General features: G+C 52.8%; 1 protein-coding gene across 1 annotated transcript; it reads right to left on the bottom strand.

Annotated features, from left to right (window-relative positions):
* Positions 1 to 6,111: 6,111 nt before the first annotated feature.
* On the bottom strand, positions 6,112 to 11,052 carry ndufaf4 (NADH:ubiquinone oxidoreductase complex assembly factor 4). Its single transcript, XM_066677214.1, has 3 exons — positions 10,175 to 11,052; positions 7,053 to 7,147; positions 6,112 to 6,900 (listed from the first exon to the last, which is right to left on the bottom strand). The coding sequence occupies exons 1-3, from the start codon at positions 10,287 to 10,289 to the stop codon at positions 6,601 to 6,603; spliced, it is 510 nt and encodes a 169-aa protein (XP_066533311.1). The 5' UTR covers positions 10,290 to 11,052; the 3' UTR covers positions 6,112 to 6,600.
* Positions 11,053 to 11,057: the final 5 nt, after the last annotated feature.

The following is an 11,057-nucleotide window of genomic DNA, read 5'->3' as shown; positions in this document are numbered from 1 at the left end:
GCGTGGGTTTCCTCGGGTGACTGTCTGTGAGGAGTGTGGTGTGTTCTCCCTGTGTCTGTGTGGGTTTCCTCCGGGTGACTGTCTGTGAGGAGTGTGGTGTGTTCTCCCTGTGTCTGTGTGGGTTTCCTCCGGGTGACTGTCTGTGAGGAGTGTGGTGTGTTCTCCCTGTGTCTGTGTGGGTTTCCTCCGGGTGACTGTCTGTGAGGAGTGTGGTGTGTTCTCCCTGTGTCTGTGTGGGTTTCCTCCGGGTGACTGTCTGTGAGGAGTGTGGTGTGTTCTCCCTGTGTCTGTGTGGGTTTCCTCCGGGTGACTGTCTGTGAGGAGTGTGGTGTGTTCTCCCTGTGTCTGCGTGGGTTTCCTCCGGGTGACTGTCTGTGAGGAGTGTGGTGTGTTCTCCCTGTGTCTGCGTGTGTTTCCTCCGGGTGACTGTCTGTGAGGAGTGTGGTGTGTTCTCCCTGTGTCTGCGTGGGTTTCCTCCGGGTGACTGTCTGTGAGGAGTGTGGTGTGTTCTCCCTGTGTCTGCGTAGGTTTCCTCCGGGTGACTGTCTGTGAGGAGTGTGGTGTGTTCTCCCTGTGTCTGCGTGGGTTTCCTCCGGGTGACTGTCTGTGAGGAGTGTGGTGTGTTCTCCCTGTGTCTGTGTGGGTTTCCTCCGGGTGACTGTCTGTGAGGAGTGTGGTGTGTTCTCCCTGTGTCTGCGTGTGTTTCCTCCGGGTGACTGTCTGTGAGGAGTGTGGTGTGTTCTCCCTGTGTCTGCGTGGGTTTCCTCCGGGTGACTGTCTGTGAGGAGTGTGGTGTGTTCTCCCTGTGTCTGCGTGGGTTTCCTCCGGGTGACTGTCTGTGAGGAGTGTGGTGTGTTCTCCCTGTGTCTGTGTGGGTTTCCTCCGGGTGACTGTCTGTAAGGAGTGTGGTGTGTTCTCCCCGTGTCTGCGTAGGTTTCCTCCGGGTGACTGTCTGTGAGGAGTGTGGTGTGTTCTCCCCTTGTCTGCGTGGGTTTCCTCCGGGTGACTATCTGTGAGGAGTGTGGTGTGTTCTCCCTGTGTCTGCGTGTGTTTCCTCCGGGGGACTGTCTGTGAGGAGTGTGGTGTGTTCTCCCTGTGTCTGCGTGGGTTTCCTCGGGTGACTGTCTGTGAGGAGTGTGGTGTGTTCTCCCCGTGTCTGTTTGGGTTTCCTCGGGTGACTGTCTGTGAGGAGTGTGGTGTGTTCTGCCCGTGTCTGTGTGGGTTTCCTCCGGGTGACTGTCTGTGAGGAGTGTGGTGTGTTCTCCCTGTGTCTGCGTGGGTTTCCTCCGGGTGACTGTCTGTGAGGAGTGTGGTGTGTTCTCTCTGTGTCTGTGTGGGTTTCCTCCGGGTGACTGTCTGTAAGGAGTGTGGTGTGTTCTCCCCGTGTCTGCGTAGGTTTCCTCCGGGTGACTGTCTGTGAGGAGTGTGGTGTGTTCTCCCCTTGTCTGCGTGGGTTTCCTCCGGGTGACTATCTGTGAGGAGTGTGGTGTGTTCTCCCTGTGTCTGCGTGTGTTTCCTCCGGGGGACTGTCTGTGAGGAGTGTGGTGTGTTCTCCCTGTGTCTGCGTGGGTTTCCTCGGGTGACTGTCTGTGAGGAGTGTGGTGTGTTCTCCCTGTGTCTGTGTGGGTTTCCTCCGGGTGACTGTCTGTGAGGAGTGTGGTGTGTTCTCCCTGTGTCTGTGTGGGTTTCCTCCGGGTGACTGTCTGTGAGGAGTGTGGTGTGTTCTCCCTGTGTCTGTGTGGGTTTCCTCCGGGTGACTGTCTGTGAGGAGTGTGGTGTGTTCTCCCTGTGTCTGTGTGGGTTTCCTCCGGGTGACTGTCTGTGAGGAGTGTGGTGTGTTCTCCCTGTGTCTGTGTGGGTTTCCTCCGGGTGACTGTCTGTGAGGAGTGTGGTGTGTTCTCCCTGTGTCTGCGTGGGTTTCCTCCGGGTGACTGTCTGTGAGGAGTGTGGTGTGTTCTCCCTGTGTCTGCGTGTGTTTCCTCCGGGTGACTGTCTGTGAGGAGTGTGGTGTGTTCTCCCTGTGTCTGCGTGGGTTTCCTCCGGGTGACTGTCTGTGAGGAGTGTGGTGTGTTCTCCCTGTGTCTGCGTAGGTTTCCTCCGGGTGACTGTCTGTGAGGAGTGTGGTGTGTTCTCCCTGTGTCTGCGTGGGTTTCCTCCGGGTGACTGTCTGTGAGGAGTGTGGTGTGTTCTCCCTGTGTCTGTGTGGGTTTCCTCCGGGTGACTGTCTGTGAGGAGTGTGGTGTGTTCTCCCTGTGTCTGCGTGGGTTTCCTCCGGGTGACTGTCTGTGAGGAGTGTGGTGTGTTCTCCCTGTGTCTGCGTGTGTTTCCTCCGGGTGACTGTCTGTGAGGAGTGTGGTGTGTTCTCCCTGTGTCTGCGTGGGTTTCCTCCGGGTGACTGTCTGTGAGGAGTGTGGTGTGTTCTCCCTGTGTCTGCGTGGGTTTCCTCCGGGTGACTGTCTGTGAGGAGTGTGGTGTGTTCTCCCTGTGTCTGCGTGGGTTTCCTCCGGGTGACTGTCTGTGAGGAGTGTGGTGTGTTCTCCCTGTGTCTGCGTGGGTTTCCTCCGGGTGACTGTCTGTGAGGAGTGTGGTGTGTTCTCTCTGTGTCTGCGTGGGTTTCCTCCGGGTGACTGTCTGTGAGGAGTGTGGTGTGTTCTCTCTGTGTCTGCGTGGGTTTCCTCCGGGTGACTGTCTGTGAGGAGTGCGGTGTGTTCTCCCTGTGTCTGCGTGGGTTTCCTCCGGGTGTCTGTCTGTGAGGAGTGTGGTGTGTTCTCCCTGTGTCTGCGTGGGTTTCCTCCGGGTGACTGTCTGTGAGGAGTGTGGTGTGATCTCCCTGTGTCTGTGTGGGTTTCCTCCGGGTGACTGTCTGTGAGGAGTGCGGTGTGTTCTCCCTGTGTCTGCGTGGGTTACCTCCGGGTGACTGTCTGTGAGGAGTGCGGTGTGTTCTCCCTGTGTCTGCGTGGGTTTCCTCCGGGTGCTCCGGTTTCCTCCCATGCTCCAAAAACACACGTTGGTAGGTGGATTGGTGACTCAAAAGTGTCCGGAGGTGTGTGTGTGAGTGTGTGTCGCCCAATGAAGGACTGGCGCCCTCTCCAGGGTGTGTTCCTGCCTTGCACCCAGTGATTCCGGGTAGACTCCGGACCCACCACTGCCCTGAACTGGATAAGGGTCACAGACAATGAATGAGTGAATGAATCAGCCTTTAATTTTTTTGTTTAAACTTTTAAATATCAAACCACTAAAAATAAACATCTCCAAGCAGATCTCTTTCCAAACACCTTAGTAATTAAAATTATATATCACCTTCAAATAAGTTGTATATTTTATTAAACAGACTTTTGTATTAGTATTCCGGCTAAAACTGCTCGGGTCCACCTTAAATAACACAGCTGTTACTACAGAGTTTAAGGTGGAACGGACGCGGCTAAAGCCAGAAGTCGGGGTACTTCACACATTCAGAGTTTGTCAGTGCTGTGGCAGAGTAAAGGAACTCGTCATTAACCCTGAATGTTGTGAGTTTTGTTCTCACCGCGGCGCCGAGGCGCTGAACTGCGCTCTCTGAAAATCCGCCGCGAGTCTCCGGATCTCCTCCCAATCCGCCATGGCCCTCTGCGGCGGGTCCGAACCGGTTCCGGGGCTGAGAGAGGTCTGTGGTGGGTTCTGGAGCTAGTTCTGATTCTGATTTAAGCCCAAACTCGACTCTTTACACTGACGGTCACCTACAGAACGTGCTCCAATAACATCTCGCTAGTGCCCTATCTCCAGATCTAGTATTGTAGCAATAATAAAGTTGTAACTCTAACTCCAACTTTAATGTTCTAGATATGAAGTTCTAGAGTTACCTCCGTGGTTCTAAATGTCTGCAGCGTTCTAGTTCTGACTGTAGTCCAAAAGGGAACGCGAGGGCAGTGCCCTGCTTAGGGTTAGGAAGCAGAGCGGATTGGAACGTGCCCCAAAACAGCACCACGTCACCCTTCAGGAAAGTGCAGTCCGTACGGAAAGCCGAAAGGACTAAACAGCTCGCGTTCATAACTCTGACCGTGTTCAGCTTCTCCTCCACAGAGGGTCGCCACCGACACGAATTCTTAAAACCAGATCGTTTTTATTAATATTTTCAAATTATGTGTGTGATTTGAATATATTAATAAGTAATGTTCAAATATTTATTGTCTTAGAATGAGAACGATTTAATATCTCCACTTAAATAAGGTATATTCAATGTTTTATTTACACCTTTAATTTATTGTTGCATGATAATATTAATAATACTTAAATGATTTATTTGCATTTCCAAGGTACACAGAGGCACTTTACTTCATTCATTGTCTGTAACCCTTATCCAGTTCAGGGCGGAGGTGGGTCTGGAGCCAACCCGAAATCACTGGGCGCAAGGCAGGAACACACCCTGGAGGGGGCACTAGCCATTCAAAGGACGATAAACACTCACACACTGTTGTCTCGCATTGACAAAATCTCTAGGGAGGTTCACCTACCACCTGTGTTCTCCCCGTGTCTGTGTGGGTTTCCTCGGGTGACTGTCTGTGAGGAGTGTGGTGTGTTCTGCCCATGTCTGTGTGGGTTTCCTCCGGGTGACTGTCTGTGAGGAGTGTGGTGTGTTCTCCCTGTGTCTGCGTGGGTTTCCTCCGGGTGACTGTCTGTGAGGAGTGTGGTGTGTTCTCCCTGTGTCTGTGTGGGTTTCCTCCGGGTGACTGTCTGTAAGGAGTGTGGTGTGTTCTCCCCGTGTCTGCGTAGGTTTCCTCCGGGTGACTGTCTGTGAGGAGTGTGGTGTGTTCTCCCCTTGTCTGCGTGGGTTTCCTCCGGGTGACTATCTGTGAGGAGTGTGGTGTGTTCTCCCTGTGTCTGCGTGTGTTTCCTCCGGGGGACTGTCTGTGAGGAGTGTGGTGTGTTCTCCCTGTGTCTGCGTGGGTTTCCTCGGGTGACTGTCTGTGAGGAGTGTGGTGTGTTCTCCCCGTGTCTGTTTGGGTTTCCTCGGGTGACTGTCTGTGAGGAGTGTGGTGTGTTCTGCCCGTGTCTGTGTGGGTTTCCTCCGGGTGACTGTCTGTGAGGAGTGTGGTGTGTTCTCCCTGTGTCTGCGTGGGTTTCCTCCGGGTGACTGTCTGTGAGGAGTGTGGTGTGTTCTCTCTGTGTCTGTGTGGGTTTCCTCCGGGTGACTGTCTGTAAGGAGTGTGGTGTGTTCTCCCCGTGTCTGCGTAGGTTTCCTCCGGGTGACTGTCTGTGAGGAGTGTGGTGTGTTCTCCCCTTGTCTGCGTGGGTTTCCTCCGGGTGACTATCTGTGAGGAGTGTGGTGTGTTCTCCCTGTGTCTGCGTGTGTTTCCTCCGGGGGACTGTCTGTGAGGAGTGTGGTGTGTTCTCCCTGTGTCTGCGTGGGTTTCCTCGGGTGACTGTCTGTGAGGAGTGTGGTGTGTTCTCCCTGTGTCTGTGTGGGTTTCCTCCGGGTGACTGTCTGTGAGGAGTGTGGTGTGTTCTCCCTGTGTCTGTGTGGGTTTCCTCCGGGTGACTGTCTGTGAGGAGTGTGGTGTGTTCTCCCTGTGTCTGTGTGGGTTTCCTCCGGGTGACTGTCTGTGAGGAGTGTGGTGTGTTCTCCCTGTGTCTGTGTGGGTTTCCTCCGGGTGACTGTCTGTGAGGAGTGTGGTGTGTTCTCCCTGTGTCTGTGTGGGTTTCCTCCGGGTGACTGTCTGTGAGGAGTGTGGTGTGTTCTCCCTGTGTCTGCGTGGGTTTCCTCCGGGTGACTGTCTGTGAGGAGTGTGGTGTGTTCTCCCTGTGTCTGCGTGTGTTTCCTCCGGGTGACTGTCTGTGAGGAGTGTGGTGTGTTCTCCCTGTGTCTGCGTGGGTTTCCTCCGGGTGACTGTCTGTGAGGAGTGTGGTGTGTTCTCCCTGTGTCTGCGTAGGTTTCCTCCGGGTGACTGTCTGTGAGGAGTGTGGTGTGTTCTCCCTGTGTCTGCGTGGGTTTCCTCCGGGTGACTGTCTGTGAGGAGTGTGGTGTGTTCTCCCTGTGTCTGTGTGGGTTTCCTCCGGGTGACTGTCTGTGAGGAGTGTGGTGTGTTCTCCCTGTGTCTGCGTGGGTTTCCTCCGGGTGACTGTCTGTGAGGAGTGTGGTGTGTTCTCCCTGTGTCTGCGTGTGTTTCCTCCGGGTGACTGTCTGTGAGGAGTGTGGTGTGTTCTCCCTGTGTCTGTGTGGGTTTCCTCCGGGTGACTGTCTGTGAGGAGTGTGGTGTGTTCTCTCTGTGTCTGCGTGGGCTTCCTCCGGGTGCAGTCATTTCAGAATATTATAACCATCTCCTCGTTTCTACACTCACTGTCCCCTCTCTCAGCTCCACCGACCACATGGTCACTTTCTAATTCTACACTTACAGACTGTAGTCCATCTGTTGCTCTGCATACCCACCCCAGTATATTTCTACCACTTCTGTATTAATTTTATTTATTTTTTACACTTTAAATATTAAACAGTTACATTTAACCGCTTTATTCTACTATAAACATGTAAAATGATTATATAATTCTTTAAGAAGAAGAAACACTCCTTTTCAGATAACACACTTTCACTGGGGGGTTGGGGTGTGTCTGCCGTGACGGTGAACATCAGGGACTCTTTATCCGTTTCTTCTCGCCTGATCCCGGGGCAAGGATCTTCACATCAAATGGAATGAAGAACTGTGTGAGCGCCGCAGCGTCTTGGGGATTCAGCAAAAATTCCTGAGCGATTTTCTGCGACGTCCACGTCCGAGGAGATCGTTTGTGATCGTTCAGAGCTGTCAGTGCCTCCAGGATTGAGAGTTTTCCCACAGGAACCTCTGAGATTTCCCCCATTCCCAAACCTCCACCCGGAAAACTGCACCTCACCGGCCGCCGTTCCACCTTCCGGAGCTCTGCCACAGCAGCCTGCAAACACAACACAGTAAACGTGAACTCCTGCACCGCCCGCCTCTACTTCTTATTTACTACTTATCTGTTAAGTTTTTATTCCTCTTTCAGATTTGTAAACACAGACACACATCATGTGTTATTTCATGTGTTTTGGCCGACTCCGGTACCTGTTTGACTGGATCCTTGGAGTCAACGTAAATCTGCTTCAATCGAACCAGCAGAGGGTCGTCTCTCAGGTGGACCTCCTCACTGACCACAGGACCTACACACACACACACACACATTAATCAACTGTTCGCTCTGGTCTACAGTTATAGACAGTAGTGTGATCTGTGGCTGTGTCCTGTCAGACAGTGGACTGTTGGAGGACGAAGAGAGGACAGTGAGTGCACTGTTGGAGGACAGTGAGTGGATGCAGAGAGGACACAGAGGACAATGAGTGCAGTGAGAGGACGCAGAGAGGACAGTGATTGGACGCAAAAGGGACAGTGAGTGCAGTGAGTGGACTGTGATGGAAATTTGTTTATATAAATGATTCATAATCAATAGAGATATTTAATCAGCAATGGCCACACATGTTTGTGTAAACTGAAATTGTTTTATTCCTAATTCTGTGTGAGGCTGCAGACTTGTGTGTGTGTTTCAAATAACATATCGACACCTCCCTTTGTCTCCAGACCAAGGAGGTAGAGGGGGAGGCACAGACCACGTCTGGAAAGGTGTTAGAAATACAGGAGATAGGGGGAAACAAATGGTGGGAAACTCTGAGTTTTGGGAACAGGACACAGCGAAAGATGACTGAAATGTAAAAGAGAGAACAGATGGTGAACTTCAAAGGGTTTTTCATGTATAAAAAGACGCTGATCAAAAATGGTCAGCAGAGAGGTGAAAAACAGCGTTGCGCGTACGTCCCTCTCTCACTTTAATTAATAAATGCTGTCTCACTTGATGCCGACTCAGAGACTCAAAGAGCTGTCTTATTTTCTGTCATGATTTTTCCACCACAGGATGCAGAGAGGACAGTGAGTGGACGCAGAGAGGACAGTGAGAGGACGCAGAGAGGACAGCAAGGGTGCTGCAGGAGGACAATGAGTGGACGCAGAGAGGACAGCGAGGGTGCTGCTGGAGGACAGTTTGACGATGCAGATAGGACAATGAGTGCAGTGTTGGTGGACAGTGAGAGGACGCAGAGTGGACCGTGAGAGGACACAGAAGACAGCGAGTGCACTGCTGGAGGACAGTGAGAGGACAGAGTGCACTGTTGGAGGACAGTGAGAGGACGCAGAGAGGACAGTGAGTGGACGCAGAGTGCACTGTTGGAGGACAGTGAGAGGACGCAGAGTGCACTGCTGGAGGACAGTGAGAGGACGCAGAGAGGACAGTGAGAGGATGCAGAGAGGACAGCGAGTGCACTGTTGGAGGACAGTGAGAGGACGCAGAGTGCACTGTTGGAGGACAGTGGGTGGACGCAGAGTGCACTGTTGGAGGACAGTGAGAGGACACAGAAGACAGTGAGAGGACGCAGAGTGCACTGCTGGAGGACAGTGAGTGGACACAGAGTGCACTGTTGGAGGACAGTGAGAGGACACAGAAGACAGCGAGTGCACTGCTGGAGGACAGTGAGAGGACGCAGAGTGGACAGTGAGAGGACGCAGAGAGGACAGTGAGTGGACGCAGAGTGCACTGTTGGAGGACAGTGAGAGGATGCAGAGAGGACAGCGAGTGCACTGCTGGAGGACAGTGAGAGGATGCAGAGAGGACAGCGAGTGCACTGCTGGAGGACAGTGAGAGGATGCAGAGAGGACAGCGAGTGCACTGCTGGAGGACAGTGAGAGGATGCAGAAAGGACAGCGAGTGCACTGTTGGAGGACAGTGAGAGGACGCAGAGTGCACTGTTGGAGGACAGTGAGAGGACGCAGAGAGGACAGTGAGTGGACGCAGAGTGCACTGTTGGAGGACAGTGAGAGGACACAGAAGACAGCGAGTGCACTGCTGGTGGACAGTGAGAGGACGCAGAGAGGACAGCGAGTGCACTGTTGGAGGACAGTGAGAGGACGCAGAGTGCACTGTTGGAGGACAGTGAGAGGACGCAGAGTGCACTGTTGGAGGACAGTGAGAGGACACAGAAGACAGCGAGTGCACTGCTGGAGGACAGTGAGAGGACGCAGAGAGGACAGTGAGAGGACGCAGAGAGGACAGCGAGTGCACTGTTGGAGGACAGTGAGAGGACGCAGAGAGGACAGTGAGAGGACGCAGAGAGGACAGTGAGAGGACAGTGAGAGGACGCAGAGAGGACTGTTGGAGGACAGTGAGAGGACTCAGAAAGGACAGTGAGAGGACGCAGAAAGGACAGTGAGAGGACGCAGAGAGGACAGTGAGAGGACAGTGAGAGGACGCTGAGAGGACGCAGAGAGGACGCAGAGAGGACGCAGAGAGGACAGTGAGAGGACGCTGAGAGGACAGTGAGAGGACAGTGAGAGGACGCAGAGAGGACAGTGAGAGGACTGTTGGAGGACAGTGAGAGGACAGTGAGAGGACAGTGAGAGGACGCTGAGAGGACAGTGAGAGGACAGTGAGAGGACAGTGAGAGGACGCAGAGAGGACGCAGAGAGGACAGTGAGAGGACAGTGAGAGGACAGTGAGAGGACTGTGAGAGGACGCAGAGAGGACGCTGAGAGGACAGTGAGAGGACAGTGAGAGGACTGTTGGAGGACAGTGAGAGGACGCAGAGAGGACAGTGAGAGGACAGTGAGAGGACTGTTGGAGGACAGTGAGAGGACGCAGAGAGGACAGTGAGAGGACAGTGAGAGGACAGTGAGAGGACTGTTGGAGGACAGTGAGAGGACGCAGAGAGGACAGTGAGAGGACAGTGAGAGGACAGTGAGAGGACTGTTGGAGGACAGTGAGAGGACGCTGAGAGGACGCTGAGAGGACAGTGAGAGGACTGTTGGAGGACAGTGAGAGGACAGTGAGAGGACTGTTGGAGGACAGTGAGAGGACGCAGAGAGGACAGTGAGAGGACGCAGAGAGGACAGTGAGAGGACAGTGAGGTATAGGGATGTAAGTCCAGAGTTGAAAACTGTCCTGTGGAAATGTCCTCTCCTCGATACAGATTCGACTCGAGAAAAAAACTGAAACGCTGTTTGGATCCTGTTCCTCTAGAATTGTCCCGTTCCACCTTAAAGTGTGACTGCTGCAGGATTTAAGGTGGACTGGGGACAGCAGGAAACGAAGAGCAGGACTTTTACTGAGACCAGGGTTGTTTACTGTTGTTTTATTTGTTGTTTACCTGTTTTGTGGGTCTCGTGCCTCGGCGCGGGTTCCGGTTTGTTTTTGTTAATCTCTCTGTGCGCGCGACTCTCCACATTAAAGCGCCGCAGCAGGCGCCCTGCACGCGCTCCCATCCCCGCGCTGCTCCCGCTTCTTCTGCAGTGACTGGCTGTGTCCAGAGCGCCGCCTGCAGTGCGCCTTGGAGAGGGTTTAAAACGACCGAATTTCTGAATCAATCCCCATTGCGTTTTACGTCAGGGTTTTAAATTGTGGACTACACAATCGAGAACTACAACGGTCGTCGCGTACTGACGTCACTTCAACACACCACGAAGCGTCGTTGGATTTTTATTTTATTCACATTTACCGCCGTAGCGCTATGTTAAATCCACAATACTCCCGCGTTTTACCGAAACCTGTAGGAACCCGTGAACATTTTAACAGTGTAAAATAATTCATTATGATTTCATTCTATTTTGATTAAATAATTGTGAGTGACGGTTTTTTTATTGTTAGCAACACACAGAGACACTGGAGAGACACTGGAGAGACACCGAATCCCGCCTTGTTTCTCTTCAGTTCTGCTCCAATGTTTCTCCACTAGGCGGCAAACTTCTGTTCAGTCTCAGCCCAGAGCGGAGCTGGGGTTAATTACCGCCCCCTGCTGGCCCGGCGTGTGAACTACAAAAACTGGAACCTCAAACCACTGAAAATATAGACACATTACATTTGTTTTTACTCCCTTTATTCATGAGTTGACCTCTAAGATCTAAGACTTTTTCTATGTGCGCAAAAGGCTTTTTTCCTCTCAGATAAATCTCTGTTAGTGAGCAGTTCTTTGCTGATAGTCCATCCACCTCACATCTGTGGGTAATCTGTGCTCACTAACACGGATCTGCACA

The sequence above is a fragment of the Hoplias malabaricus genome, chromosome 7, assembly GCF_029633855.1.
Source record: "Hoplias malabaricus isolate fHopMal1 chromosome 7, fHopMal1.hap1, whole genome shotgun sequence".
Taxonomy (NCBI): Eukaryota; Metazoa; Chordata; class Actinopteri; order Characiformes; family Erythrinidae; genus Hoplias; species Hoplias malabaricus.
The sequence above is the reverse complement of the archived record's forward strand: the minus strand, read 5'-3'. Positions and strand labels throughout refer to the sequence as shown.

What these genes read in the sequence shown, in the direction of transcription:
- ndufaf4 (XM_066677214.1), bottom strand. Translation starts at nt 10,289, where the DNA reads ATGGGAGCGCGTGCAGGGCGCCTGCTGCGGCGCTTTAATGTGGAGAGT. An exon ending in GCACGAGACCCACAAAACAG is followed by an intron (nt 7,148 to 10,174) that starts GTAAACAACAAA and finishes GTGTGTGTGTAG; the next exon opens with GTCCTGTGGTCAGTGAGGAG. An exon ending in CCAAGGATCCAGTCAAACAG is followed by an intron (nt 6,901 to 7,052) that starts GTACCGGAGTCG and finishes TTGTGTTTGCAG; the next exon opens with GCTGCTGTGGCAGAGCTCCG.